This window comes from Podarcis filfolensis (genome assembly GCF_964270895.1).
Source record: "Podarcis filfolensis genome assembly, chromosome: 10".
Lineage (NCBI taxonomy): Eukaryota > Metazoa > Chordata > Lepidosauria > Squamata > Lacertidae > Podarcis > Podarcis filfolensis.
Window position 1 is genome coordinate 71,030,620 of NC_139612.1, and position 17,956 is coordinate 71,048,575.

General features: G+C 47.8%; 1 protein-coding gene across 1 annotated transcript in view; it reads right to left on the reverse strand.

Annotated features, from left to right (window-relative positions):
- Window positions 1-252: 252 nt before the first annotated feature.
- Window positions 253-17,956, reverse strand: part of LOC310743063 (C-type lectin domain family 4 member A-like) — a 35,624-nt gene continuing 17,920 nt past the window's right edge. The window contains exons 6-9 of the mRNA XM_083573154.1: window positions 14,895-14,981; window positions 11,692-11,843; window positions 3,541-3,653; window positions 253-640 (exon numbers count right to left, since the gene is read on the reverse strand). Of these exons, the coding sequence (XP_083429280.1) occupies window positions 478-640; window positions 3,541-3,653; window positions 11,692-11,843; window positions 14,895-14,981 (515 nt within the window). The 3' untranslated portion in view covers window positions 253-477. The remainder of the gene's footprint in view (window positions 641-3,540; window positions 3,654-11,691; window positions 11,844-14,894; window positions 14,982-17,956) is intronic.

Consider the following 17,956-nt stretch of genomic DNA (forward strand, 5'->3'; position numbering starts at 1 on the left):
CACACTGTCTCTCTCGCCTTTCGATGGAACTTAAAAGGGTGTCTTGTCCAGATTAGGAACACGTGCTACGCCACGGTGGAGAGACACTCCTTTATTTATTTCAACGAAGAGGTTTGGTGGGGAACTTTGAAGAGCATTTCTCCTCCTTTCCTGCTACATGACATTTCCAGATAAATATTTTTTAAACATATTATTATTCGTGGTGCTCGTGAGGAAACTCCCCCAAAGATGGAAAACTGGGAAAGGGGAATGTGAGGAGGCAAATGGTTTTATTTTGGGTCTTCATCATCTGCATCTTTGAGGGGTTCAAAATAAGGTCTCCCAATTTAGGGAAGCAACATTATTGATAAGGTGTGAGAGCCAGAAAGCGGAGTGGATTCCTTCCCCGTCTCTCTGCGTCTGCTAGCTGACTGGGTTATCCTTTGGTTTCTTGGGATGAAATGGCCCTCTGTCCATTTTTTCCCTCTTGTGTAGAGCTTAAGGCAAATATATTGAGTCTGGGAACATCACACAAACTGGGCTTCTTTGATCAGTGCAGTCTGCATCTTCCCAGCAGAAGCCTGGAGTATTGCATTCATTGAGAACTTCAACACATTCTTCCAGTACTGGCCCAGGGATCTTGCTTAATTCATTCCAGTAACTGAAAAGAAGAGGCAACGTTCATCAGTGCAGATTGCAATCCTACTTTGGTTCTGTTCTGTACACCGTAACAAAATTTCTCAGCAATTTGATGCGTCCCGCCTCTGTGTCCAGCTACTTGCAAACTACTTTCTCTGGTCAGACCTCACCTGGAGTACTGTGTCCAGTTCTGGGCACCACAGTTCAAGAAGGACACTGACAAACTGGAACGTGTCCAGAGGAGGGCAACCAAAATGGTCAAAGGCCTGGAAACGATGCCTTATGAGGAACGGCTAAGGTAGCTGGGCATGTTTAGCCTGGAGAAGAGGAGGTTAAGGGGTGATATGATAACCATGTTCAAATATATAAAAGGATGTCACATAGAGGAGGGAGAAAGGTTGTTTTCTGCTGCTCCAGAGAAGCGGACACGGAGCAATGGATCCAAACTACAAGAAAGAAGATTCCACCTAAACATTAGGAAGAACTTCCTGACAGTAAGAGCTGTTTGACAGTGGAATTTGCTGCCAAGGAGTGTGGTGGAGTCTCCTTCTTTGGAGGTCTTTAAGCAGAGGCTTGACAACCATATGTCAGGAGTGCTCTGATGGTGTTTCCTGCTTGGCGGGGGGTTGGACTCGATGGCCCTTGTGGTCTCTTCCATCTCTATGATTCTATGATTCTACCACACCTGTGTCGAGTTCTGGGTGCCACAACTACATTCCAGGAAGCTTTGTTCATGGGATTTTCAAGTGAAAAGACAATTGGAAAGCTTCCTTGCAGAGAAATATCTGAGGCCCTTTGAGGAGAGTCCAGATGGCTTCAGGATTGCCCTCCTGTACTATTTCAGACCTGTGGCTTATCTGCTTATGTATGTGTGTTTGCCTTGCACATTTATGAGCATTTACTGTATTCTATGGAGGCACAAGTCAATTCTGTGTCCAGGGCAGCTGTTTACCATCTGGTACCCAGGCTGAGACCCTCCCTGCCCGTGGACTGCCTCGCCAGAGTGGTGCATGCTCTGGTTATCTTCCGCTTGGACTACTGCAATGTGCTCTATGTGGGGCTACCTTTGAAGGTGACCCGGAAACTACAATTAATCTAGAATGTGGCAAGGGTCTTGAAAGTCCTACATTGGCTCCCAATACATTTCCGGACACAATTCAAAGTGTTGGTGCTGACCTTTAAAGCCCTAAACGGCCTCGGTCCAGAATACCTGAAGGAGCGTCTCCACCCCCATCGTTCTGCCTGGACACTGAGATCCAGCACCGAGGGCCTTCTGGCGGTTCCCTCACTGTGAGAATCCAAGTTACAAGGAACACGCATCCACCTTCTGCGATAAGAATTTTAAGGTCTCAAATATAGATGAAATGTTCATAAATGTACCAACCAAGCACATACATAGATCAGCACAGGAAGACCAACCTGAAACCATTTTGATTCCCAAACTGACCAAATGTTTCTTCTGCAAGGTCAAAGGAAAATGGAAAAACCTCCCCATTGGCTTTTCCTTCACAAATCCTGTCGTAAGGGCACATTTAAGGTATGAATAGGTGTGAGGCTGTGACCTGGCTCAGGAACTAAGTATTTATCATTACAAAAGACTGGCCAGGTTCCCCAGGCAAGCCAATCAAGTGACCATTAAACAGGTAACCTGGCAGAGAGGAGGTAAACAAAGCACTCAGATTTCTGATGTAGACCTCCCTTTCTGTGATGTAGGTATGATGTTTCTGGGAGTGGTCTTGGACTCCAGGGAGGGAATTTAAAATGTCTATATAAGGGCAGGCACACTTTTGTTCTGGGTTCCTCCTCCCTCCTGCGCGTGGTGAGCGAGGACCCTGTTGCAACAGATCAATAAAGATCAGGCTTACTAGCTGCTTTGCTTCTCAATATTCTCTGGTTGGCCTCTGTTATTTTCTCCTACCAAAAGGGAACCTACGTAAGGACTCTATATGGGCTCTTGGGTACCCCATAAGGGAAAAAAGGGCAGATTTTTGTTTACAAAACTTCCAAGCACCTTGCGTAGTAGGCCTATCCAAACAGGAATGCCTAGAATGGCTGGTGAATTGTGCTGCGAAATTCGGACAAGACCAAAATTTGAAGCACGATTGTGTTTCAGTCTGTGCATTGACTGGAAGAAGCGTTTGGATTTGATATCCCGCTTTATCACTACACGGGTGGCGCTGTGGGTAAAAGCCTCAGCGCCTAGGACTTGCCGATCGAAAGGTTGGCGGTTTGAATCCCCGCGGCAGGGTGCGCTCCCGTCGCTCGGTCCCAGCGCCTGCCAACCTAGCAGTTCGAAAGCACCCCTAAGTGCAAGTAGATAAATAGGGACCGCTTACTAGCGGGAAGGTAAACGGCGTTCTGTGTGTTGCGCTGGCTCGTCAGATGCAGCTTGTCACGCTGGCCACGTGACCCGGAAGTGTCTGCGGACAGCGCTAGCTCCCGGCCTCTAGAGTGAGATGAGCGCACAACCCTAGAGTCTGTCAGGACTGGCCCGTACGGGCAGGGGTGCCTTTACCTTTACCTTTTTATCACTACCCGAAGGAGTCTCAAAGTGGCTAACATTCTCCTTTCCCTTCCTCCCCCACAACAAACACTCTGTGAGGTGAGTGGGGCTGAGAGACTTCAGAGAAGTGTGACTAGCCCAAGGTCACCCAGCAGCTGCATGTGGAGGAGCAGGGAAGCGAACCCGGTTCACCAGATTATGAGTCTACCGCTCTTAACCACTACACCACACTGGAGGTGTGAACAAGGTAGCTTCTCGTCAGAATGCCAAGAGAACCTCGTTTTCCGAGTCTGCCCTATTCCCGCTTCTTGTGAAGTTGAAGTCGGGGAAAGGCAACCTTCCGTAAGCTGCTTTCAGGGTGGGAAGGAGAAAACACCCGAGAGTTTCTTTACGGTATAGAGGTTTTTCCAGACACTTGCCTGCTATTTGCATTGTACGGTGTCCCATCAAGCCAGCTCCATGAGAAGCCGTCCTTTTTGAGCCCAATCCACACTCCCTTACTCGACTCCTTGGCAATTGTCTCAATGAATAGCTGCAAGAGAGACAAACAGAAGGCCTGACTGGGACGAAGGACCCTTCCGGGAGGAGTGTTCATCGATTTTCCGGCAGAAAGCTCACACAGGAGTGGGGTAGCTGTGCTTTACAGTGGTACCTCTGGTTGCGAACGGGATCCATTCTGGAGGCCCGTTTGCAACATGAAAAGAGCACAACCCATGAAGAAATAAAGAAAATATTAAGAATATCATATAGTAAAAGGCCAGAGGCATTCCTTTTAGGAATTTTAAATGACGATATTCCAAAAGACAAAACTAAATTTTTCTTATACGCAACATCTGCAGCAAGAATCCTGGTGGTTAAGTACTGGAAAGGGAATCAGTTACCCACTAGGGGAGAATGGCTATGTAAGCTCTCAGAATACTTAGAATTAGCCAAATTGACAGACGCAATGAGACAAAAACCAAAAAGCGAAGTAAAAAAAAGAATGGGAGTGCCTAAATGAATACCTCAAAAGTCAAGCTTCGAGGGCAGAAATCTGGCTGAGTCTGGAATAACCTTGTGAAGTGAAAGGATATGAAAGAAGGATTTATATCTAGATGTTAGGATAGAGATGATAAAGAAAACAGGAAAACAGGAAGACACAATGAGAGATAAAGGAGGTGCTGTGGGATCGGTGGAAGTCAATGTCTTGTTGTTGTTTTAGTGTTTATAATATTAACTTGTAAGATATGGATTTGGTTTGTCGTTGTTGTTGCTTTCTTTAGTTTTTGAATGTTGATTTTTGTGTGTTGTGTATTGTTATTTTTTGATATCTTTCGTGTTGTTGCTGTTGTTGTTTGGAAAATACTAATAAAATTTATTATTATTATTTTTAAAAAAGAAAAGAGCACAACCCGCAGCAGCACGTCTGCGCATGCGTGGGTTGGGATTCGCTGCTTCTGTGCATGCGTGTGACGTCATTTTGAGCATCTACGCATGCGCAAGTGGCGAAACCTGGAAGTAACCCTTTCTGGTACTTCCGGGTCGCCGCGGGAGGTAACCTGAAAGAACGTAACATGAAGCGGACGTAACATGAGGTATGACTGTACTGAGTCAGACCCTACACTGGCAGGAAGCCATGCCTCTCCAGGGTTTCAGAAAACGTTCCCAGCCCTACCTAAAGATGCCGTCAGGGAATGAACTGTTGAGGGGGCTCAGAACTTACAGGGTTAAGAGTTCTGAGTGATGACGCCTCACATTCTGAGGGCGGGCAGAGAACACGGAAGGGGCGTGGATTTCTGTGTGTGCTTTCAGTCTGTGTTTTTGCTCTAAGGAGAAAGGAGCAACATGGGCGAACTCTCACCGGGAAGATTTACGATGTGTTGATCTGTGCGAGAATAAAGACTTTAAGATAAGGAGAGCTGTGTGTCAGCCTGAGTTATTGCCACCACACGACAGAACGTTTCAAGCTTCTACATCCGCTGTGTTTACTCTGCTGGAGTCAAAGGACCAGGGGGAGGAGGAAGCGTGCCGGACCCCTGGACGTAAATTGACCCCCCCCACTTGCAATAGGTTATGGGTGTCAGCAATAAAGATAAGCAACGTTCGTGCGTGTGAGAGGGCTGCAGCCAAAGGCCAGCAAGGAGCAGCTGGTGCCAGCCAGGAGTTCGCTGGGAGGATCTGATCTACCGGACCGGGAGGTACCTGTAAGTAAGCTGGGCCCCCGGGGGAGACATGGCAGACAGCCGGGAGTCGTCAGTCCCTTTTGAAGAGGCAGACGGGAAGGAGCCCTGGGAAGGTTGGCAGGCACTGAGAAGAGTGGGAGCCACACCAGAGGGGGCTAGACGCCAGCCTGAGGGACGTCCAGGAGGGGCTGTGGGATGCCCAGAAAGCCCAAAGTGGGCTGAAGTCGTGTCTGAAAGCTGCTGCGATGCTTTGACACGCCAGAGAGATGAGCAGCCGTGTGCTGGGAAGCTGCTGAAAGCTGGAAAGAGGAAAGCAGTGGCAAGCTGTTCCTCTGGAGGCTTTGCACCTAAGTTTGGGGGTGCAGGCCAGAAAGGCCATTCCAAGGGTCTTGAGAGTGCCCAGGCTGTTTGGCAGGAGCTGGAAGGGGTTTGCAGAGAAACCACAGCAGAAGCCAAAAGCCATTTTCCCAACAGCAGAAAAGCCTCAAGGAGGAGGGCTGCTGGAAAGGTTGGGGGGGCAGAAAAGACCAAAGGCCAGTTTGCAAAGTTTTCCACTCGGAGATGTTTTGCTTGCGGTTCTCCGGAGCACCTGCGCAGAAGCTGTCCACAGCGAGACAAAGGGCAGGAAGGTCCCAAGGACATTTCCCATGGGAACCAGGCGGGTTTCCATGGCAACTGGGCCTGCAGAGGGGGCAGGCGTGAGAAACAAGAGACGTTGACTGCTTCGATGGCTATTGTGGAAAACACCACCTGCATCGAGAGCTCCAAGGTCGGGAGGAGCAGGAAGTCAGTTGCTAAGGCAACAAAGAAGGACAACTCCAGTGGGGGGAGGGTCCTATGTTGGGTTGTTGACTCAGCTGCGAATGCCCATTTGGTAACAGCGCCACCTGATGGACAAATGTGGAACTGCAAAGCTGTTTCAACTGAGAAAACTGTTAGATTTGCTACAGGTGCACAGGGCCGTGTAACCCATATTTCTAACTTGTTTGTCCCTTTTTTACAGGCTGAATTGAAGGTTTATGTTCTTCCTGAGATAAAGCATTGCTTACTGTCTGTACCTTCTCTTTTACAGGAGGGATATTCTGTGAGTTTTGAAAAAAATGTTTGCACAATTTCCAGAGATGGGAAGGAGCTCGTAAGTGTTGGAAAGGATCAGAACAACCTCTTTGTTCTGGAATCACCTCTAGAGGGAGGGGGGCACACTCATGTGTCGTGTGCTTGCGTGTGGCACAAGAGGATGTCACATGGGTCCTGTGAGGACATCCAGATGTTATCAGAGTGCACCAAAGGTTGCAAGGTAAAAGAGTGTGGTAAACCTTTGAATTGCAAGGCTTGCAGGAAAGCCAGAAACAAGGGATTTAGCCATCCCAGAGTGGAGAGAGTGACCACAAGGCCTTTTGAGCTTGTGCATGCAGACCTTATAGGTATGCCACAGCCAAGTCTGGGCAAGGCCAAGTGGCTGATGGTGCTGACAGATGATTTTAGCAGGAACGCATGGGCTTTCACGCTGAAAGCTAAGGAGGAAGCAGCGCAACTGATCAAAGATTGGGTTGCAGAGGTGGAACAGAGGTTCTCCACCAAGGTGCAAGGTTTCCAGTTTGACCGTGGTTCAGAGGTCACTGGGTCTGCTCTAAAGGGTTTCTTTCGCCAGAGGGGGATACGTCACAAGGTGACTTCGCCTCAGAAGAGTGGCGTGGCAGAGCTTAGGAGTAAAGCTCTGGTCCGAGCATCCGAAATTCTACTGGATGACTCTGGTTTGCCTCACAGTTTTTGGGGGGAGGCGGTAAAAACGGCCAATTTCTCGATGAACAGGTGCTACAATGCAGTGGTAGGTGACACCCCATATTTCTTGCTCAACGGACAGAAGCCGCTGGTGCATTTCTTCCGTTCGTTTGGTTGCAGGGCCATGGTGCCTGTACCAAAGTGGTTGCAGCAAGAAGGTGGTCCAAAATACCAGGAAATGATCTTCTGTGGGTATGAACCCGCGACAAAAGGGTGGAGGTTCGCATACCCAGAAGGTGATCAAACCAAGCTTCTGGTCAGTAAACAGGCTGAGTTCTTTGAGCAGGATGGTTGGGCAAGACGCAAAGTGCGTTCTGACGTTCACTCGGATTGTCTGTCTGAATCCGAATCTGAGCAGGAGGGAGAGCCAGATAATGGTGATCTGGTCGATGATCAGGATCAGGACCAGGGGGAGGCGTCTCCACAGGTTGTGAAAGGAGTGTCCAAGAGTGAGCCCTCATCTCCTGTGCGCATAATGGAGAAAGCTCACAGACGTGTCAAGTCAGAGGGGGAGTCTGATGAGGAAGACACACAAGCTGGCCCCAGTGGGTCAGGAGAAGAACCCCAGTTTGTGCCCAGGCGGTCTTCAAGGGCAACAAAGGGAATTCCACCTGAGAGGTTTCAGGTCACAAATGCGTGGGTTGGTTTCGCACAGTGCGAACCTGAGGTTTGTGAGGTTCAACAGGTGCCTAACAATGATGCCAGGAAGGGGCGGAAGGCAATGGGGAAGGTGTTGAACACTCAGAAGTCCTCTCAGAATGTGATTCGAGAGGGGGTGTTGAGGGGGCTCAGAACTTACAGGGTTAAGAGTTCTGAGTGATGACGCCTCACATTCTGAGGGCGGGCAGAGAACACGGAAGGGGCGTGGATTTCTGTGTGTGCTTTCAGTCTGTGTTTTTGCTCTAAGGAGAAAGGAGCAACATGGGCGAACTCTCACCGGGAAGATTTACGATGTGTTGATCTGTGCGAGAATAAAGACTTTAAGATAAGGAGAGCTGTGTGTCAGCCTGAGTTATTGCCACCACACGACAGAACGTTTCAAGCTTCTACATCCGCTGTGTTTACTCTGCTGGAGTCAAAGGTTCCAGGGGGGAAGAGCAGAGCTGCGTGGAGGAAGCGTGCCGGACCCCTGGACGTAAATTGACCCCCCCACTTGCAATATGAACTGGGCATCTTCTGTTTGCAAGGTATGTTCTCTACCAATTGATCTACACCCCTGGCCACGCAAGGGCAGATGAAACCCTGGCTTCATTGAGCATGCGTTCAGATTTGTCCAGTGGCATAGCGTGGTGGTGTTGGGGGAACGGGATGACAAATTGTTGTTGTTGTTTAGTCGTTTAGTTGTATCCGACTGTTCGTGACCCCCTGGACCAGAGCACACCAGGCCCTCCTGTCTTCCACTGCCTCCCACAGTTTCGTCAAACTCATGCTGGTCTCTTTGAGAACACTGTCCAACCATCTTGTCCTCTGTCGTCCCCATCTCCTTGTGCCCTCCATCTTTCCCAACATCAGGGTCTTTTCCAGGGAGTCTTCTTTTCTCATGAGGTGGCCAAAGTCTTGGAGCCTCAGCTTCACGATCTGTCCTTCCAGTGAGCACTCAGGGCTGATTTCCTTCAGAATGGATCAGTTTGATCTTCTTGCAGTCCATGGGACTCTCAAGAGTCTCCTCCAGCACCATAATTCAAAAGCATCAATTCTTCGGCGATCAGCCTTCTTTATGGTCCAGCTCTTACTTCCATACATCACTACTGACAAAATTATTAGGGATGCAAAATATCAACGCCTGGTGCTGCCGCAATGCAGCTGCGCTCTTCCGTCGCTGGACTCTGTTGAAAACAGTTTCTCCATGAGACCAGGAAGTGAACCTCTCCAGACCAGTGGAACGATTCTTCTTTTCTTATCTCTGCGTCTGCGATCTCTTGGGTGACGTGGGCGTCATTAGGCAGCCGATTACACACACACATACTCTGTCCGTTTCCCTCCATAGCCCCGGGCTCTGGCAACCCACGCTACACCACTGGAATTGTCTGCAGGATAGCAAGTCCATTCCCAACTAGCCAGAAACTGACCAGCACTTAGCTGTGATGGTTGCGGGTTTATTTTAGCCTGCTGTGGGCTTGAAACACTTCTGCAAAGCAATGGACTTCCTTCATTGAATGGCACTAACAGGGCTCTGCATTTTTTCTTAAAAGCTGAAAGCTGGATAAAGCAGTAGAAGAAGGCAGTCGAGTATTTCCTGCTTCTCGAGACAGCATTCAGTTCCATCTCCAGCTAAATTTGGCTCGTGACTGCTGCACAGATGCTCAAAATGGTTCTGAGGGCAAGCGGGAAGATTCTCAAGGGACCATGTGATCCCAAAGAGAAGATTCAGATTTTCTCCCACCCCAAAGGTGCATAGCTGTCAACCGCCCCTTATTTGGCGGGAAACTCCCTTATCCCAGTGCCGTGTCCCACTGCTGTCCCTTATTGATGATGTCCCTTAAATATCCCGAGTTTCAAAGGAAGCAGCTCCTCTCCCTCCCTCCCTGCCGACCAGGGAGGAGGGAGGCTCCAACTGTGTTGCTTGGCTGCGTTGCTCACTCAATAAGGAGTATAAGAACGACTGGGGGGTGGAGCTTGCATGCTTTGTGCCGATCAAATCGGCCGCGTTGCCTTTGCTCAGCGCTTCCCAGCGGAGAGGTGACGGTGGTTTTCCTTGCTGCATCCCCTTTGCCGGGTTGCTGCGCTGTGGGAACCACCGCTTGAGGCTTTGTTTGGCTGCTGGCTGGGCTTTCCGCCTTTGGGTCGGAGGGGCTCAGAAGTTGAACATAGCTGTGTTCGGAAAATCCCTTATTTGGGCTGCTGATTCCTTATTTTTGAGGCTGCTGGTCCCTTATTTTCAAATCTGTAAGTTGACAACTATGCAAAGGTGCCAACTCTACAGGGCCCTGGTCTCTTTGTGCACCCAATAAAATATTTACTCCCCCCACCCATATTTTCTCCTCCCCTCCATTCCGTCCTCCTTCCCTCGGGCAATCCCCCACCAAGCCGGGTACCGCTCTACTTTCCTGGGTTGCCTCCTGGCTTTTGGCACCATTTCTGAGTGTGACGGAGCCGGAGCAGCCGGGGAGAGGCAGGCAGGCACCCGGGAGCAATGGCTGACCACTAGGAGTGGGCAAACGGGCAGTGGGTGAGCAGGCAGAAACTTCTTGCATGTGGGTGAGGGGCAAGAGTCGGGCAGAGGAGACAGGGAGGCCTGCACACAGTTGTGCATGGCAGAGGAAGTGTGGAGAGGTGGGAGGGGGGTGGGATTTGAGGTTTGCCTTTAAATCTCCCTCTGCTAAGTACATAGGCAAGACTTCACCATGAGTCTTTACAAAGACACGGCTGCTCCTTTTGTGACATTTCCCTGGCAAACTAACTTGCCGATTCATAAACCCAAGAAAAAAGCACACCAAGAACTCTGGCCAATATCAGTTTCAGCAGTGGGAGGGGTCCCTACCCGCAAATCAATAATCAACTGCAACAAAAACTAATCCATTCAAAAGTATGTATTCTGACAAGGATAACAAACTCAAATAGAGATGTGAAGGTCTTAGTTTCAATCACTGAGCAGAAGTCAGAAGTCTGCTCAGATTGAAACTAAGACCATCACATCAAATCTGACTATTGACTAACATGAACTTATCTTTACTCATCAACTCTTATCTCTAATTCTGTAACAAATTATTGTGCTATGCATATCCTTATGAGTTTGAGTTTGTAATCTCTGTTTGGGTTTATAATCTCTATTTGAGTTTGTAATCCTTGTCAGAATACATACTTTTGAATGGATTAGTGTTTGTTACAATTGATTATTGATTTGCGAGTAGGGATCCCTCCCACTGCTGAAACTTATATTGGCCAGAGTTCTTGGTGTGCTTTTTTCCTGGTATATTTAATAACAAAAACTCCAACTTATTTAATGATTCGTAAACCCAAACTGCTTTCTGATTATTTCCACAAGGTGTAGATCAAGGGTCTCCACACTAAGGCCTGCAGGCTGGACAAGGCCCGAGGGACTCGTTTATCTGGCCTGCGGCGACCCCCGCCCCCCGCTGACCGCTCTTACCGGCGCTGTGCTGCGTGGCCGCCCACTTCTGGGTCGGAAGAGCACCGAAAATAGCTTGTGTGCATGCACAAGCATTGTGCGCATGTGCAAGCATTATTTCCGGTGCACATCTGGGTCGGAGGAGGCCCGTGCACATGCGCACAAGCTATTTCCGGTGCTCCCCTGACCCGGAAGTGTGCCGGAAATAGAGTGTGCGCACGATTATGGGCACATGCTCCCCTGCCCTCTGGCTTGCCACAAGATGGGCTCTGGAGACACCAGCCTGAGGCACGGTTAAGTTTGCTGACCCCTGGTGTAGAGCATTTTTGCAAAAGAGCTTCACGTATTGACTTGGTTTCCTTCCACCTGTGATCCTGTCATGCGTTGTGATTCCTGCATTGCAGGAGGTTGGAACTAGACGGACTTTGGGACCCCTCCCGGCTATAACAAATGTCCATTTGCAGAAAAAAAAACAGTGGACATTTGTCCTGGTCCAGCGGTCCACAGTGGGTTTTCCCTGGGAGAGCCAACATGTGGATTGCGGTCCTCAAACTTACCTCCTCTTCCTTCGTGACAATGGTGGGCAGTATTGTCCTTAATTTCTCACATTCACTCAGAGCGAAATCAAAACCCATTGGGTGCGAGATGAGGTAAAAGAGCCGGCCTTTGAAGGGCTGCCACCCGCCGTTGATCAGTTTAATTATGTTGTCTTGTGAGGAGAACCAGAAGCATGCAGGAGAGAGACAGAAAGAAGGATATGTGTTATAAACTAGCCGGTCCATCTGTTTAACAACAACAACAACAACAACAACAACAACAACAACAACAACAACATAATAATTTATTATTTGTATTATTTATACCCCGCCCATCTGGCTGGGCTTCCCCAGCCACTCTGGGCAGCTTCCAACCAAATATTAAAATACCGTAATGCATAAAACATTAAAAGCTTCCCTGAACAGGGCTTCCTTCAGATGTCGTCTAAAAGTCTGGTAGTTGTTGTTCTCTTTGACATCTGGTGGGAGGGTGTTCCACAGGGAGGGCGCCACCACCGAGAAGGCCCTCTGCTTGGTTTCCTGTAACTTGGCTTCTCGCAGGGAGGGAACCGCCAGAAGGCCCTCGGAGCTGGACCTCAGTGTCAGGGCTGGACGATGGGGGTGGAGACACTCCTTCAGGTATACTGGACCGAGGTCGTTTAGGGCTTTAAAGGTCAGCACCAACACTTTGAGTTGTGCTTGGAAATGTACCAGGAGCCAATGTAGGTCTTTCAAGACTGGTGTTATGTGGTCTCAGCGGCTGCTTCCAGTCACCAGTCTAGCTGCTGCATTCTGGATTAGGGTGAGGGTCTTTGAATGAATGATGCCAATCTTCGTGTGTGTGTGCCAGTGCTTATGTTACTGTGCCAGCAGCCGGATTGGGAATAGTAGTGGAAAATCATCAAAAGTTCCTTTGCGGGAGCCGATGTGGTGTAATGGTTGGAGTGCTGGGTTAAGGCCTGAGATGAGAGAGCTGGGTTCGAATCCCCACACAAACTTGAAGCTCACGGGGGCGACCTTGGAGTCAGTGGCCACCTTTCTTGGCCTGGCCTACTTTGCAGCGTTGTTGTGAAGATGAAATGGGGAGGGGGAGAGGTGGACCAAGTGATAAAGGTGGCAAGACAATCCAATGTACAAATAAATAAAACGTATGGAATGTTTAAGTTATAGGTTTAATGCACGTCAAAGGTAATCTTTGTGTTATAAGAATTCTCAGGTCCCAAATATAAAATAAGCATTCATAAATGTACAAGGCAAACGCATACATAAGTATATAAACCACGTGTCTGAAATAGTACAGGAGAGCAATCCTGAAGCCATTTTGACTCTCCCAGTGACCTCAAATTTTTCTCTGCAAGAAGGAAGGAAATGGGAAAACCTCTCCATTGTCTTTTGCTTACTTGACTTAAGGGCGTATTTGTGAATGAATAGGGTGAGCCTGTGAGCTGGACTCAGGAACTAAAGTATTAACCATCACAAAAGAATGGTCGGGCTGTCCAGGTAAAGCAATCAGTGACAATTATCAGGTATCCTGGCAGACAGGATTTCTGCTGTAGACCACCTTCTTTTGTGATATATGCCTGATGTTTTGGGGGGTGGTCTTGAGCTACAGGGTGGACAATTTCAAAAGTCTATATAAGGGCTTGCACACCATTGTTCAGGGTTCTTCTCCTGCGTGTGGTGAGTGGGGACCCTGTTGCAACAATTAACAAAGATCAGGCTATACATATACTATATAAACAATAACTATACAGGCATACAGTGGTGCCTCGGGTTAAGTACTTAATTCGTTCTGGAGGTCTGTTCTTAACCTGAAACTGTTCTTAACCTGAAGCACCACTTTAGCTAATGGGGCCTCCCGCTGCTGCCGTGCCACCGCTGCGCAAATTTTGTTCTCATCCTGAAACAAAGTTCTTAACCTGAGGTACTATTTCTGGGTTAGCAGAGTCTGTAACCTAAGCATATGTAACCTGAAGCATATGTAACCCGAGGTACCACTGTACTATAGGATTTCCTGCCTGATTGTATTGCGATTTTGCCACCTGAAGCAGCATTCATATACCTTTAATACAGCGGTACCTTAGTTCTCAAACTTAATCTGTTCCGAAAGTCCGCTCCAAAACCAAAGCATTCCAAAACGAAGGTGGCTTTCCCATAGAAAGCAATGCAAAATGGATTATTCCGTTCCAGGCTTTGGAAAACAACCCCCAAAACAGCAATTTAACATGAATTTTACTATCTAACGAGACCATTGATCCATAAAATGAAAGCAATAAACAATGTACTGCAGTCACACAATCAGTCCATCAGTAGCTGAACTGGGTTCTACAAAACAGAAGCGTAACACTCAAAACGGAGGATGTTCGGCTTCCGAAAGATGTTCGCAAACCGGAACACTTACTTAGGGGTTTGCAGTGTTTGGGTTCCAAGTTGTTTGAGTACCAAGGCGTTTGAGAACCAAGGCACCACTGAATCATGTAAAAAAAACCCAACCAACATCCCCTCAATCTTTCTTCATTCCTCCTGTGTGAGAACTCTTGGGTGAAAGGTTAAGAGTGAACACATATTTGTAAGAAACGCACATTATAACTCCAGCCATTGGTCCTAAACCAAATACAAGTCATTGCTGGGTTGGCCTTCAGCAAGGGCAGCCAGAATTGAAGAAGGGAATAAATTCTCCATTTCTGGAAATGATGTTGGGAAACTGTGTATGTGCAGCTACTCACACAGAGGCAATTAAGGTTTGGCAAACAGCCAGAAGGCAATCTGAAGGAGTAAGTCTGCCTGGTGATAACAGAGACATGGAGACAACTCCCTGATTGGTCAAGCTCTCTCAAGGGAGTGATAATTAGTGGCCTACTAACTGGAATGTGTTAGTTCAGAGCTCACTGTTCAGAGTTCTATGCGTCAGTGTAGGAGTTGAGAGTCGTGTATGAGAGCGCTAGCTAAAGATCCGTGTTCTGTTCCTGTAAATAGTCCACTGTATATAATAAACACCCAACTACAAGTTCCTGGTTCCTGCTTCGTCTATCCTGTCTGCAGCCAAGTTGCCAATTGCTTCCGTGGATTCTGCGTTTACCCTGCTAGGTCTGGCTAAGGTCCTGCAACTAGTCAGAAAGTTGCAAAACACCAAGAGGTTTTTACCAATAAATGAGGGATGGGGGGAGAAAAGGCTTCCAGCTTGTGTCTCCCCCCCTCCCCGATTCTTCTGCAGACAAACTTACCAATTGCGACATTCACCGCAGTAGTCCTTGTCTTGATGTCGCGTAGAAACCCCGCTAAATTCTCTGCCAACCCTAGGATTTCCGTATCTAGAACAATTTGCAAAAGTGCAAGTCAGGGAGGTCTCGGGAAGTCGAGCATAAATATATAGAAAGGTTCCCGGGAGTGTAAAGTGTGTCTGTCTGCCGATTGCATTGGGTACAAGCGACGTGGCCTGCCTCCAGTCCGGAGAATAATAAACCCGAAAAAAATCCCCCTGTGTTGCAAAACAGAACAATCTGAACAACATCAAGCAACACATAGGCTAATAATATATTGACAATATTTCTATAACCCTATCCAAACTGTTTCAAAATTCATAAGCAGAAGACATGTAATATGTGCAGGGAGTCACAAACTAATAAGAGTCAAGTAACTATTTCATAAAGGGACGCGGGTGGCACTGTGGGTTAAAGCACAGAGCCTGGGACTTGCTGATCAGAAGGTCGGCAGTTCGAATCCCCGCGATGGGGTGAGCTCCCGTTGCTCGGTCCCTGCTCCTGCCAACCTAGCAGTTTGAAAGCACGTCAAAGTGCAAGTAGATAAATAGGTACCGCTCCGGCGGGAAGGTAAACAGTGCTTCCGTGCACTGCTCTGGTTCGCCAGAAGCGGCTTAGTCATGCTGGCCACATTACCCAGTGTGACGTTAACCTATATGAGAGAGTGCTGGAGGGGAAATAGTTAAATGGGTTGCACAGACAGGACCCAGGGGGGTGGAGTCAGTGGGTATATAAAACTAGTTCTGAGAGGAGTTTGTTGGGAGTTGTGGGTGGGTAGTTGGTTGGATTTCATGGGGTGGCTGGTTGGGAAAGGCAGTTGGTAAGAGCCAGCGTGGTGTAGTGGTTAAGAGCGGTAGTCTCGTAATCTGGGGAACCGGGTTCGCTTCCCCGCTCCTCCACCTGCAGCTGCTGGGTGACCTTGGGCTAGTCCCACTTCTCTGAAGTCTCTCAGCCCCACTCACCTCACAGAGTGTTTGTTGTGGGGGAGGAAGGGAAAGGAGAATGTTAGCCGCTTTGAGACTCCTGAAGGGGAGTGAAAGGCGGGATATCAAATCCAAACTCTTCTTCTTCTTGGTAATAGAGAGACAGGGCAGTTGGTCCTTGAGTGTGGGGAGGTAGCAGAGATAGAGACTAAGACATAAGACTAAGAAAGTAAAGAGGAACACCGTTTGGAATGCTGTACAAGTTTTGTTTTATGTCTGAAATAAAATACACTCTTCTTTACTAATTGAAAAGCTGACTGAGACTGCAGTGAGTTTACCAGGGAGGACCTGGTTGGTGGCAGCGGATTAGTGGTGTACGGGTCAATAGTCCGTGAGACGACTGGGGGCTCTGTACGAACGCCACAAAATTGGCGGCAGCGGCAAGATTCGATAAATCTAAGAGCCTGTGAGGGGAAGCAATACACCTAGAGAGGGGAAGGGTAAAATCGGTGAAGAGATTACCTGGCCCGAGGGTGTGATTGAGGATAAACCCCAGATTGCCGTGTGGCCGAGATAACAATAAGAGCAAGAGATCTCAAAAGACTGTTCTGGCGGAGGCTTAGGCTCAGGGTCAGAGGAAGTAAGCTTGAAAGGTTAGAGGGGGAAAAACCTAAAGCTATACTTTGAGGAGCAGGGTCTTGGAAAGCCAAGTCGGGAGGAACGGTGTTGAGAGTGAAAGTCTCTTATTTAATTAATGCAAAATACTGACTCAACCAAGAAGACCAAGCACCCCATGAGAGAAAACACATATGAAAGCTCTGGAGAAGAGAATGGAAATCCCCAGGGGGAGGAAACGAGAATAGAATCATAGAATCATAGAGTTGGAAGAGACCACAAGGGCCATCGAGTCCAACCCCCTGCCAAGCAGGAAACACCATCAGAGCACTCCTGACATATGGTTGTCAAGCCTCTGCTTAAAGACCTCCAAAGAAGGAGACTCTACCACACTCCTTGGCAGCAAATTCCTTTTTTTTAAATAAATTTTTTATTAATTTTCCAACATATATTAAAACACAATACAACTGACAATACATAAACAAACAAACATATAAACACGTATAATTTCATAACCTCTTTTTCTTAAACCTTATTTCAACGACTTCCCCGTACCTCCCTTTTCTGCATCCCTATTTTAAACTTTTCCAGCAACCCCTAATTTCAATTACTTATAATTCACTTTCTTTAATCCTTTTTCTCTTACCCAATTATTTGTCACTGCAATTCTGTTTTACATTACCCATAACATTTTAGCACTCATTAATTTTACAACAGTTCTTAAGATAAATTTTAAATTTCTTCCAATCTTCTTCCACCGTCTCTTTTCCTTGGTCATGGATTCTGCCAGTCATCTCAGCCAGTCCCATATAGTCTATCACCTTCGTCTGCCACTCTTCCAGCGTGGGTAGTTCTTGTGTCTTCCAATACTTTGCTAAAAGAACTCTTGCTGCTGTTGTAGCATACATAAAGAACGTCCTATCTTTCCTTGACACCAATTGGCCTACCATGCCCAGGAGAAAGGCCTCTGGTTTCTTGGCAGCAAATTCCACTGTCAAACAGCTCTTACTGTCAGGAAGTTCTTCCTAATGTTTAGGTGGAATCTTCTTTCTTGTAGTTTGGAACCATTGCTCCGTGTCCGCTTCTCTGGAGCAGCAGAAAACAACCTTTCTCCCTCCTCTATGTGACATCCTTTTATATATTTGAACATGGCTATCATATCACCCCTTAACCTCCTCTTCTCCAGGCTAAACATGCCCAGCTCCCTTAGCCGTTCCTCATAAGGCATCGTTTCCAGGCCTTTGACCATTTTGGTTGCCCTCCTCTGGACACGTTCCAGTTTGTCAGTGTCCTTCTTGAACTGTGGTGCCCAGAACTGGACACAGTACTCCAGGTGAGGTCTGACCAGAGCAGAATACAGTGGCACTATTACTTCCCTTGATCTAGATGCTATACTCCTATTGATGCAGCCCAGAATTGCATTGGCTTTTTTAGCTGCCGCATCACACTGTTGGCTCATGTCAAGTTTGTGGTCAACCAAGACTCCTA